We start from the raw sequence: 13,381 nt of genomic DNA on the forward strand, positions 1-13,381 counted from the left end.
TCCCCCAAATTCCTAGTTTAAAGCTCTCTTAATCAGTTGTGCCAGCCTCCATCCTAGAAGTCTATTTCCTTCTCTACTCAGATGAAGTCCATCCCGAGAGAACTGTCCTCTGTCCATGAATGCCTCCCAGTGGCCATACATCCCAAAGCCCTCCTTATAGCACCACTGCCTAAGCCATCTGTTGATAGTCATAATCTTGTCACACCTTTGTTGCCCTTCTCTAAGAATAGGCAGAATCCCACTAAAGATTACCTGAGCCTCGATTTCCTTAAGCGTCTTCCCCAGCCTAGCATAGTCTCCCTTCATACTTTCCAGCGAGAATCTAGCCGTATCATTTGTTCCCACATGAAGGATAATTAGGGGATTCTTTCCTGCTCCCTTTAGAATCCTTTTCAATCTCAGGTCTACATCCCGTATTTTAGCACCTGGAAGACAGCACATCCTCCTATTCTCTGGATCAGCTCTGGTTACAGGCCTGTCTATTCTTCTCAGTAAAGAGTCCCCAATCACATAGACCTGCCTTTTCCTAGTGACGGTGCTATTCTCCAGTCTATCCCCTGTTCCCTCTGGCTGCAAGTTCTTTCCATTCCTATTCTCCCTTGTCATCCTCTTTAACCCATCCTGTATCCTCCTGGGGCTCATATTTGGTGTAGTCTCCATTAACTCTTCCCCTTTTCCTATAGGACTAGCTGCTCTTCTCTTCTTCCTTGCCCTTCCACCTTCAGTGACCACCTGCTGAGCCCCTTCTTCATTTTCCAACTCTGCAAACCTATTCTTGAGCTCTATTTCTCCTTCACTAGCCCGTCTTTTCCTCTGCCTGGTTCTTTTAGTCACATGCTTCCACTGACCATTTTCCACACCCAGTCTCCCCTCAGAATTCCCCAGTCCTGCTTCCATCTGCAAGTCTGAGCTTTTCCCTTCAGATACCTCATGTCTTTGCTCCATAATCTGCTCAAACCCCTTCCTAAACTCAACCAGACTTTCCACCTGATCTAGGTCTCTTTGAAACAGGACTAGATGGAAGCACATTAACCAGCTGTTTGTGTATGTCAGCAGGGTCCACATGGATTGTTAGTCTGTGGCAGACTAGTGCATGTTACGTTCGCACCCCTGCTTACTGCAAACTAAATGTTCATGTAGAGAAGCGCTCAGAGTGGATTCCTTGGATAGGAGTCTCATCTCCAGTCTGCTGCTAGGTAGGGTCTTATGGACCATGCTCAGCATTGATCTAATAGATGGAGTAACCCAACATCAGTGAAAAGCGCAGATGGCACGGAATGGGAAGAAGCTGTGAACGAGAAGTATGTCGGAGAACTAATCTAAGGCTAGAGAGACTAGAAACACAGGCAGAAATTAATGTGAGACACAAGCAGGTGGGGGAATGCAGCTAATACATCAAGGGAAAAATAAACACCTCCTCCTCTCTAGAGGAATTCCTCTGGAAAGCAGCAACACCAAATGGCCCTTAGGATGGCAGAGGGCAGCAAGCAAAGCATGGATCTGCAGTGTGGTAGGGCAAGGAAAAAGCACATACAGCTTTGGGCTGTATGTGGAGAGGCATCGTGACACTGTCCTTTTAAAACAGCTAAATCCATAGAGCTTGGCAATGAAGGGAATATAATAGTTGAGGGGTGGGAAAGCCAAGGAAGGAGCATGAGTGACCCATAGAGCATAATAAAAACAGCGGGATTAAGTTACTAGGAAAATAAAGGCTTCGTATCTGGAGAAACGTTTCACTAGCAGAAAGTTATCAGGCTACAAAGGAAAGGGCTGGGAATCCGCCACTTGGGACACTACTAGTGCTGTCTAACTGTAAAATGTACAGTAGGGAATAATCCTGGTGGGCCGGATGGGATGGACTAGGCCAGTCTTTCTCTGATTCCTGTGCTTTGGTCTCTGCTTTTTCCACGTACTATGGTGGTTAAATCCCCATTGCTAAAAGAACCCTTCTTAAGCACTCAAGTTGGTTACGCTGCAAAACCTGATTGATTTCCAAGGTCGTACCTAGTTTAGCTGATCTCCAGGTTTTTCAGTCACAGCAGCAATGAAAAATCAGAAAAGGAACTGAATGCTTGGCTACTGGGGCTTCACTGGGTCCAAATCTGCCCCCATGCACAGTGCTGAGGAGGAGCAATCTGCCCATGCACGCAGGGCACTCAGAAAACTGGGCTGCTTGAGTCTGATGTTGTCTTGCCCACCACAGATGTCAGGGCAGAGGGCACCATCTAACCTATATAAGGGGCACCTGTGCTGAGGATTGTCCCCTTGCCCTGCACACTCTTCAGAGTCCCTGCACTAGGCTGATAGGTTCTTCTGACGGTGCTCTCCAGGCACTGAGCACAGCGCAGGGATATGGGACCAAACTTGGATTCCCCTACATGACCAAGCTTTTGTTGCCCCTAGGCCTCTGAGGCTGCTGCATGAGGCTGGATGCATCATTGCTGTGCCCAAAAGCTGTTTTGTGTTTGTGTAGTTCCGAGTGAATATATTGCATGGGGCCCAGTGCTGCACTGGCCAGAGGTGGCAGCTGGACGAGAGGGTTCATGGCAGCTGTGACTGTTAAAAGGAGCTGGGGAGGTTTCAGGCACTGGCCTGCAGGCATGCACATGTACTCATTTCTCCTTGTTCTCCTCCAGGCAGAGGTTTGGGATCTGGATATTATCCGAGCCAACAACAGTTCCTGGCCAGTGGAGGTAACTAACATCAAAGAGGGCTTCATTGTGGTGAAAGGCCATAGCACGGTAAGAGCACTACTGCCTGTTGTTATCTAGAGCCCTCTGTCCTCTCTGGAACTTGGGTTCCCTCTGGTGGATGATCTTCTCAGAAGAGCAGTGTGGGGACAGGCGAGTCACTGACACACCAAAGCCGATCGCTGGGGCATTCTCCATGTCATTTTCAGTCTCTTTGGCATATCTTGAACCGTTAGCTCCCTCAACTTACTGAGTTGGACTGTTACCCACCTTAAATAAAGATGATGCAGCCCTGGGCTGCTGTCGGTGACTTAAAGTTGAATGAACGTCTCTGCCGCTGCCGAGCTGCTGAGTCATCTGTCTGGCATTACTGAACATTGCAACATAAATACCTACGTTCATATCGCTTGATGAAATCAAAGGCAAGCAGGGATGTGATCATGTCCTTAGCTCCTTATGCCCTTGGGTCCGCATATGCATTGCCTGTGGGGCTGGTAGGAGCAGGAACTTCCAGGAGACAGACACCTGCCATGCCTTTCATAATGGAGGGGCTGGGCTGTCACTTCTATAGTCTGTCTTTCAGGACAAGCTCGTTTGCAGCTTGAGGCTGCGAGTCACCAAGCAATATGGTGGGGACACAGTCGTTCCTTGAAACACGACAGTGTTTAGTGGCTCAGCCATTTTCAGGAGAATCCAATTTTCCTGCAGTTTCTTCTTACGGGCTTAATGGGCAGTTCTGCAAACGTCAGAGAGAGAGACCGGTGAGCCTGCATCTCAAAGCAACGCTAATTTTTGTTACAGCCAAACCAGCCAAAAGCCACCTCTGGAGAAATGCTGTGTTGGCCCATAAATGCTTTGGCTGCTGCAGACAATCAAAGGACAAATTATTTACCCAATGGCTCTTGTGGAGCATGGTACTTAGTCCTTTTGTGTGGATCTCTGAGATTACCTTAGAAGTGTGCGACTTACCAGGTAGACCCTCAAAGCTCAGCTGCCCTGGGAGTGTAAAAAGGCATTCAGGCTCTTTGGCTTTTGCCTTCTCAACAGCAGCATCTCTTCTGATGGTCTCACACTTACCTTTCACCTTCTCAGACAGAATGGGGGAACTATGACAACAGGAAGGGTAAGAATGTACATATTGGAAAAGTTATGAACTCAGTTTGGCAGACTTCATTATATGTGGTCTTTGGGGACCCTTGTCCTACCCTTGCAAGGAGCTGAATAGGATCAAAGGGTCTCTTTCATCTCTGACTTCTGTATCACATGGGGCTTAGTTCCCATTAAACTACAGTCAATTTCTGAAATTATAGGAATGCAGAAAACTAATTACACTGTAAGGGGTTGCTGTCAATGTGTATAAGGTGCATCATTCGTAATTGTGCATATATAAGATTTTCAAAAGTATCAGAATGACTTGGGAGCCATTCCCATTGAAAGTCACTTAGGTGCTTTCAAAAAACCCATCCGTAGACAATGAGTGTAATTTAAGATTTACAAATCCTATTCATGATATTTCTAAAAGGTTGTCTAAGCACCAGGTACAGTTTTAGCTATATGGGAATAGTTTTGCTGGTACAACTGCTAGTGTGGGTGCAGTTATACTGGGAATGCTTATTTCTGAGAAATGAAGAAGACACTGCCTGCTGATTGAGGCTGACGTGTGGGGGGGATGTCTCCCCAGCTGGGATCTGTGTGGGGTCTCATGGCCTTCTCCAGATGTTTAGTAAGTCTTCGCTCTCATTTCACCTTTCACTCAGTATGGAGAGTGAAACCATTAGAATCTGGAAAGGAATAACAATGAATGAGTTTGGTTTCACTCTCCATACTGAGTGAAAGGTGAAAAGTAAATAAAATTGCATCACTGGGGGAAAGTAAATGAGAATTGTACAATTTCTTTGAGGGATGGTCCCCATGTGTATTCCACACGTGGGTACACACGCGCACCACGTGCCTGAGATCTTTAGAAAGCCGTGTCCGTTGGTCTTCACATGCGCAGTTGTTCTCCTTATGCTCTGAACCGAGGGCATAAGGGGTGGTGCGGACCGGGACCTCTCCAGTTCCTTCTGACCGCCGCATGGCCTGAGTCAGAATCTTCTGCGTCCACAGCTGCTTACTTTGACTGCTTCAGTCTGTGAATATTGTAAATAGTTTCAGTGTTCTTTTAGTCTTAAGTATGAGTGTAGGTCGGTAGCTGTTTTCCCCCCACTTCAGGGAAATGCTTCCCAGGAGACTAGGATTAGGCCCAGAGTACCAAGGTTTAAGAATTGCGTGTTCTGCCCCAGCTCCTTTTCAATGAGCAAGGAACACCAATGCTGCCTTTACTGACTAGACTAGGCTCACATCTCAGCTAAGTGCAGTATTCCCTCCCAGAACTCATGAGGGTCGAGAGCAAAGACGTACTAAACATCTGGAGAAGGCCATGAGACCCCATGCAGATCCCAGCTGGGGAGACACACCCCCCACCCCCCCACCCCCCACGCGCACCACGTCAGCTTCAATCAGCAGGCAGTGCCCTTCAAAGCGCAAGCTCAGGAGTTGAGGACAAGACTTCTAAGCCTAAGGAGAAGGTGTCTCATGAGAGTAAGGAGCACTCTCACAAGCATAGAGACAAGTTCTCTGCTTCCGGAGCTGACCTGAAGAAAAGAGATCCCTCCTCGACTCCTCAGAGTCGGGGGACTCCCCTCACGCAGGGGTCCTAAAGATTTAGTCCTGAGTAAATCTCCTCAGCAGGAGAAAGTTGCACAAAGGAGCACACATCCATCGGTTCTGGGTCCAGTGTGCAAACTAAAGATAGACATCCCACGCTGGTCCCTTCAACATCCAGATCAGACTATGTGCCAATATCATCATGTCCCCAGAGGGATCCGACTTCCACTGTGACCAGAGAAGCACTGGATCCAATGGCTCCACCAATTGACTCATCCTGTACCCTGGGGCAGTCTGAGACCTACGTTTCCCCAGAGGACATTTTTGCTCTTCCCTGTCCTCACTCCCATTTCCTCTTTATTCAGACACACAGTTCTTCCCATGGAAGAAGCTATTCTGAGGACATAGAGCCGCTCTCCTTTCCCACCCGCGAGCCTGAGTACCCAGCCATTGGTATTGTCAGCTTCGCTGGTAGCTTAGGATTCAGCTTTTTCATCTGATGAGTCAGAGGTTCCAGAAGAGCCCCTAGCCTGCCATTCAGAAACGGGGCTGGACAGAAGCCCTAGGAGATGAGGGTTCTGTTTGCCGATCAGATGACTTTGCAAGAGACAGGTGGTACCCAGTGCCATGGGATCCTCCTCAGCTGGCTGATCCTTCATGCAGGCGTTATTGGTTCCTGTAGGATCTCTGCTCTAGGCAGCTGGGATCACTACATGAGCCTTACTTGCCATTTCTTGGCCAGCACCAACTGGCCCCATCAGAGTTTGCGGAAGACAAAGTTGAACCGGATCCGACTAGTTCAACTGTTCTGGGAGCAACTTCATCAACTTCCCCAGATGAGGCAGTTACCCCATCTCCATCTGACACCTATAGGCAATATCAGGAGCTCCTTCAAAGGGTAGTGTCTGAGCTCCAAATGCAGCTTGAAGAAGTTGAGGAGCCCCTATGTAGATTGCTGGACATCTTGCAATCCACGGGTCCCAGTTGAGCAGCCCTCCCGGTTAACGAGGCCATCATGGATCCAGCTAGAACAGTGTGGCACACTTCTGCTTTCTGTGCTCCTCCCCAAAGAGGGTTGAGAAGCTCTACTTTGTTCCATCTAAGCGTAGGCAGAGTTTCTATTCTCAAATTCTCTGATGGCACAGGGAGTCACCAAAAGATCCAGGCTGCAACACCCCTGTCAAGGTTCCTTCCCCACTCTGAACTCTAGGGTACAGATGTGGGGACCTGCATGAAAGACCCCTTAAGCTTATTCTTACCAGCTTAGGTTAAAAACTTCCCCGAGGTACAAACTTTGCCTTGTCCTTGAACCCTATGCTGCCACCACCAAGCGTGTTAAACAAAGAACAGGGAAAGAGCCCATTTGAAGATGCCTTCCCCCCAAGCCCTACACCCCCTTTCCTGGGGAAGGCTTGATAAAAATCCTCACCAATTTGTACAGGTGAACACAGACCCAAACTCTTGGATCTTAAGAACAATGAAAAATCAATCAGGTTCTTAAAAGAAGAATTTTAATTAAAGAAAAGGTAAGAGAACCATCTCTGTAAAATCAGGATGGTAAATACCTTACAGGGTAATCAGATTCAAAACATAGAGAATCCCTCTAGGCAAAATCGTAAGTTACAAAAAGACACAAAAACAGGAATATCCATTCCATTCAGCACAGCTTATTTTAGCAGCCATTTAACAAAAAGAAATCAAACGCATTTCTAGCTAGATTACTTACTAAATTAACAGAGTTTCTGAGATTGCATTCCTGATCTGTTCCCGGCAAAAGCATCACACAGACAGACAGACAGACACCCTTTGTGTCCCCCCCTCCAACTTTGAAAGTATCTTGTCTCCTCATTCGTCATTTTGGTCAGGTGCCAGGGAGGTTATCTTAGCTTCTTAACCCTTTACAGGTGAAAGGGTTCTGCCTCTGGCCAGGAGGGATTTTATAGCACTGTATACAGAAAGGTGGTTACCCTTCCCTTTATTTTTATGAGACCCCCAAAACTGCACCCTTGGACAAGGTGCCTGCCATACAGCTCAACCTCCTAGGGAGAACGGTCTTCTCTGCCTTTCTCCAATTTAGAATTTCAAATGATCAGGCCCTTCTAGCTAAATACAACTTCACTAATTATGCAACATTGTTGGATTTTAAAGAAACACTCCCTCAGGAAAATAGAACTCAGTTCCAGTCCTTGCTTGATGAAGGAAAATTAGTGGCCAAAACACTCTACAGGCTGCAATAGATGCTGTGGACACAGCATCCAGAGAGATTGTTACAGCCATTGTCCTGAGGAACGATTCCTGGTTACAATGCTCAGGTTTCCCTAGAAAGGTGCAGAGTACCATTCGAGATCTGCCCTTTGATATAGTTAACCTGTTAAGTGATAAGACGGATGATTCCTTCCACACTCTGAAGGACTTGAGGACAATGTTTTGTTCTCTGGATAGCTGTACACCTGCTCTGAAGAGGCAGTATCACAGCGCAAGACACCTCAACAATTTTACTACTAATGCTCCCAGGAATCATCAATCAAACAATAGAGGTTCAAAGGTCCAGGTACACTGCTTTGCCACAGCTCACTCTAACCCACAGCCAAGGGATTTATTTTGATGGGACTGTTGAGACCCACATCCCTTTATTGATGCCACTTCATCCTGTCCCTCAGTTTTTTGGAGGCTTCCTTATCCAATTTGCCCACACTGGACAGCTTTAACAGACAAATGTGTGCTAGAAATTATTCACTACCAGACATCTGATTGAGTTTGTCAACCTCTTCCTGGTCCATTTTCAGGGACCAGTCTCACAAGGAAGTTCTGTGTCAAGAAGGGGACTCCCTTCTCCACCAGGGAGCCACAGAGGAGTTCCGTCTCAACTTGAAGGGAAAAGATTCTACTCCCCATACTTCTTAGTCCCCAAAAAGAATGGGGGATGGAGGCCAATTCTTGACTCTCAGACTCTAAGGCCAGAAGGGACCATCATGATCATCTAGTCTGAATTCCTGCACATTGCAGGCCACAGAACTTCATCCACCCACTGCTGAAATAGACTCCTAACCTCTATGCCAACTAACTATAATTATCTAAAATTCTACGTGGCATCAATGATCCCCTCTCTGGAAGACGGCACCTGATTCGCGGCTCTTGATATGGAAGATGCATAATTTCACATAGACGTTCCCTCATCCCTCAGAAGGGTCCTCAAGTTCTTCCTTTGTCAAGTCCATTATCAAGTCAGAGCTCTTCCATTCTGGCGAGCTACCATACCCAGAGTCTTTACAAAAGTCTTTTCAGTGGTGGCAGCTTGGATGAGGAGAAACCAGTTTACCATCTTCCCATTCCTCAGCAACTGGTTTCTGACAAGCAGATTGTACAAGGAAATCCAGTTTATCAACCGATTCCTGCTCCAGCTACTAACTTCCATAGGAATTTGTGTCAACCATGAAAAGTCCACTTTGACCCCACAAGGTCTGTAAACTTCATACGAGCAACCTTGGACTCGACTACAAGTGCCTGTCTGCCTATCGAGAGATTCCATGCCATGGGGTGATCTTGTACAAGAGGTCACTCTCAGACTCCAGTCAGAACTTCCCCTTTCCCTTCTCAGCCGCATGGCCTCATGCGCATACGAGATGCCATTTGCCAGGCTCCATCTCCATTGGCTGCAAACCTGGCTTCAGTCCATCTACTCACCAGAAAGAGTCATCAACAATGCCAAAGGAAGAATTCTGGCCTCTCTCATCTGGCAGACAATGCCGGAGAAAGTTTGAGTAGGGGCTCCTTCCCCACACCAATATCCAAAGTGACTATCTTTACCGATGCCTCCCTCTTAGGTTGTGGAGCTCATATGAAAGATCATACTGCACATGGCATGTGGACCTCTCAGGAGTCCAAGATCCATATCAGTTTCCTGGAACTCAGAGTGGTCCATCGGGCCTGCACCACTTCCCTCCAACTCTTCCGATCTCGGCATATCCAGACAATGTCAGACAATATGGTGACTGTTTTCTATATAAACAAGCAAGGGGGGGACAAGATCCCTCCTTCTGTGTGTAGACAGTTAACCTCTGGAACTGAGGTATCAGATATCTCGTAGTCCTTTCTGAAGCATGTTTACAAGGGCTGCAGAACTCCCTAACAGCAGACATTTTTCCACAGACCAGGAATGGGAGAGTCACAATTCAGTCCTGAACAAGGTCTTCACCTGCTGGAAAATGCCATCTTAGGCCTCACAGGTGAACAAAAAACTTCCCCAGTACTGCTCCAGGGCAGTGCTAGGCAGCAGCTCAAAGGGAGACACTTCTGCTACAATGGAGGGATCACTCCAGGTCTGCTTTTCCTCCCATCCTATTCATACCACAGGTCCTGTGGAAAATCCATTACAACAGGGCTCAAGTCATCCTTATTGCACCCAACTGGCAGAGACTGTTCTGATTCACAGACCTACTGAGACTTTCAGCCTGTCCGCCCATCAACATTCAACCATTTCTGGGCCTGCTAATGCAACACAACGGCACCTTTCCAGGCTTCCATTCTGGGACCACTGCAACTCAAGACCTGGTATTTGGATGGGCATCAAGATGTAGAGTGTTCATTTTCCAGGGCAGTTCAATCCATCCTCAACCAAAGCTGGAAGGGTGCTACCAGGAGATGCTATTCAGCCAAGTGGGAGCGATTCTCCTCTTGGGCACAACATCAGTTATCTCCAGAGTCCACTGGGATCTCTGCTATTCTAGAATATCTACTTACCCTTAAAACAGTTGTTCTTAGCTTACAGGCTACTTGCGGCCCAGTCAAAACACAACTGTGGCCCATGTGACATCCTCAGGGCCATACAGGTAGCGCATATATTGTGTGGATGTGGTCCACATAACACACAGAGAGCTGCATATGCAGCCCATAATGGTAAATAGGTTGAGAACCACTGCCTTAAGACTTTGGGTCTCTCTGTTAGTTCTCTGCAGATTCATTTCGGAGCAATCTGTGCTTTTCATCCCCCTATCCACAGCCACGCTAACTTCACTCAACTCACAATGACTAGATTCCTGAAATGATTTCTTAGATCCTTCTCACCATTGGTAAAGCCCAACACCTCAATGGGACGGCAACCTCATTCTTTCGTCTCTCACCAAACGTCCCTTCAGTCACATGTGCTGTGTCCTACTTCTTGCTGAAAGTTGCCTTCCTAGTTGCCATCACATCAGCCAGAAGTATCAATGAGCTGGGAGCAGGCCTACCATACACCACCTTCCATAAAGAGGAGGTCTTTCTTTGCACTCTCCCCACCACCACCAATTCACCCTAAAGCAATTTCAAAGTTTCACATGAGTCAAACCATCCACTTATCAACATTTTTTCTGAAACCGTATGCTTCTGATGAGGAGCGGACCCTTCATTCTCTGAACATCTGAGGAGCACTGGTCTTTTATCTGAAAAGAACAAAAGCTCTTAGACACTTAGTCTTTTAGTTACCATAACAGAGGGTTCTGGGGTTCAAGCTGTGTCTGCGCAGACTTTCTAAGTGGATCTCTGGCTACGTTATCCTTTGCTACCAACTAGCTCACGTTCCCTGACCCCCAGAGGGGGTGAGGGTCCATGCCACCTGAGCACAAGCAACCTCTGTTGCAGCTCTGCAAGTCATACCTCTACTAAAGATATGTAGGGCAGCTGCCTGGAGCTGCTTACACACCTTCACAGGCCATTATGCTTTGGTCCAGTCTTCTGCTACAGATACAGCTGTGGGGACAGCAGTGTTACAATCAGCCATCACTTCTGTCTCCTCGCACCTACCTCCTGAATGACTACCCTTGCTAATTTCCCACATGTGGAATACACATAGGGAACATCATTCCAAGAAGAAATGGAGGTTGGTTACTTGTAACTGGAGGTTCTTCAAGCTGTATGGTCACTGTCTGTATTCCACTACCTGCCTTCTGTCCCTCTGCTGCAGATCATAACTGGATTTGTGGTGGGAGAACGAACTGGAGAGGTATTGGTCTGCACTGCCCTTTATATCCTTGGTTCAGAGCATGAGGAGAACTGCACATATGCAGACCAACGGACACTGCTTACTAAAAATCTCTGGACTTAGGCACATGGTGCACATGCATATCCATGTGTGGAATACATATAGGGACCACACATCTCAACAAACCTCCAGTTACAGGTAAGTGATGCACTTTCAGTGTCAGTAACACAGGGAAGTTTTTGTAATGAATGTTTGAACATTCCCTGGGTGTGTTCTCATTATATGGAAGCTGCTTATCATGTTTTCATTGGCAGTTTCCATCAGGCTAAGCGGTGAGTACACTCTTTGGTGTAAAGGTTTAGGTTGGATCAGAATTACAGGCTTGGGTTGAGACAATTTTAATATTTTGGCTATTTAGTTTCAAAAACTTGTATATTTCTATCCACTTAACTCTTGGCACAAGCAGGAAATGCAAAGTTGATGCTGTTGTGTATAAGTTAATGGTCATAGAAGTAGAGATCCGAAAGATTTGGAAATAAAATTAAATGTGCTCTTAATATGAATTTCTTAAGAAAGGAGTGACATCAGATGGGGGCCTCAGTTGCCTACGAGCACAACCCAGCATATTTAACTCACTGTCTGGAAAAGGGGATTATTACCTGGGGTGGAAACGTGTTGATTCTTTGTGGGGGGGGATAAACCCCTGGTTACTTTTACTTATCTTTAGCACCCTGACCCATCACACTTTCTCTATATTTAAATTCTGTTTTCCTGCGGAGACATGGAATGGCTGATTTGCTTTCCTATTCCCTCTTTAGTGCCTGAGTGAGGGAGCGCTCTCTCCAGATGGGACGGTTTTGGCCACAGCAAGCCACGATGGCTATGTCAAATTCTGGCAGATCTACATAGAGGGGCAAGACGAGCCAAGGTAACTTAAGAAGCAGAAAAGAAGGGATGGGTCATGGAACAGAGGACAACTGGAGCTTCCCCTGGCTGAGACAGAGAAGTTCAGCTCTTGGGGATTCCTTATCTGATTGCTTCTCAGACCACGAGGAGGACCTGTAGGACTAATGTCTATACAACACTCTAGCATTGCAGAGCATTTTAGAATTGCTGAGTATTGTAGGATGTGCTCAGCACTTCTAAAAATGGGGGAGGGCAGGGAATCAGTTTAATGCTGGTGAAAGGTTCACTGGCTCTCTCTGGAGACAGAAGTCCTGTCCATAGAACAGGGACGGCACAGGCACTGACAGAGCAAATATCCTTCTACTGACCTGCTGCCACAGAAATCCGAGTGGCGGCGTTCAGTCTCCATTATCCTTTCTGGTTCTAGATGCTCCATGCAGACGCCCATCATTGTGGTATTTTTTGTGGCAGAGTCCGTTGTCCACTGCCAACTGGACTTGTTTCACACAGGCCAGCAAACTGCCATTGGGTGATAACTCTTGATCACTGCTGACTTGGGCTCAGTTCAAACTGGTGACTGAGTAATGAAGGCTGTGAATTGTTCAGAGCCCTTCTATTTCTGGTAGTTTTGGTGTACATGTCCCCTCTTCTCTCTGGTTCTCTCCTAGGTGTCTGCATGAATGGAAGCCCCATGACGGCAGGCCGCTCTCCTGCCTGCTCTTCTGTGATAATCACAAAAAACAAGACCCAGAGTAAGTCTTGGTCCTGGACTTTGAGCCACAGTGTATAGCAAACCCTCAGCTCCATGCATTAAGACAGGATCCTTGTAATTGCATTGCATTTACACACACAGTACTCAGCTATTGTAGCAGCAAGCGGACAGTATCCTGTATGGAATGAGTTGCTCTCTCTGACCCGGGAGTAGTTGGGGCTCCGTGAGGCAGTGCAAAATTGTCCTTTTTCCAGAGTCAGTTCTTGAGTGTGGAGAACTCACCAATGAAAGTGCTTCTAGGTAGAACGATACATTCAGGCTAGTGCTGTTGGTCAGCCTAGCCTGGCTTACTCTGTCTCAAGCTTCTATCATAGTTCCTGCTTCTGACCCTTTCTAACATTTGGCTAGGATCTTACTGCTTCCCTAGAGAGCAGGGCCTCAGAAGGTGTGCCAGGTTGTAACCTGTCC

General features: G+C 47.0%; 1 protein-coding gene across 1 annotated transcript in view; it reads left to right on the forward strand.

The window, feature by feature from the left end:
- The window catches only part of EDC4 (enhancer of mRNA decapping 4), a 58,332-nt gene that overhangs the window by 18,627 nt on the left and 26,324 nt on the right, over window positions 1-13,381 (forward strand). Inside the window, exons 7-9 of the mRNA XM_077830865.1 lie at window positions 2,637-2,741; window positions 12,114-12,223; window positions 12,870-12,953. Coding sequence (XP_077686991.1) covers window positions 2,637-2,741; window positions 12,114-12,223; window positions 12,870-12,953 — 299 coding nt within the window. The remainder of the gene's footprint in view (window positions 1-2,636; window positions 2,742-12,113; window positions 12,224-12,869; window positions 12,954-13,381) is intronic.

Source organism: Eretmochelys imbricata, chromosome 12 (genome assembly GCF_965152235.1).
Source record: "Eretmochelys imbricata isolate rEreImb1 chromosome 12, rEreImb1.hap1, whole genome shotgun sequence".
NCBI lineage: Eukaryota > Metazoa > Chordata > Testudines > Cheloniidae > Eretmochelys > Eretmochelys imbricata.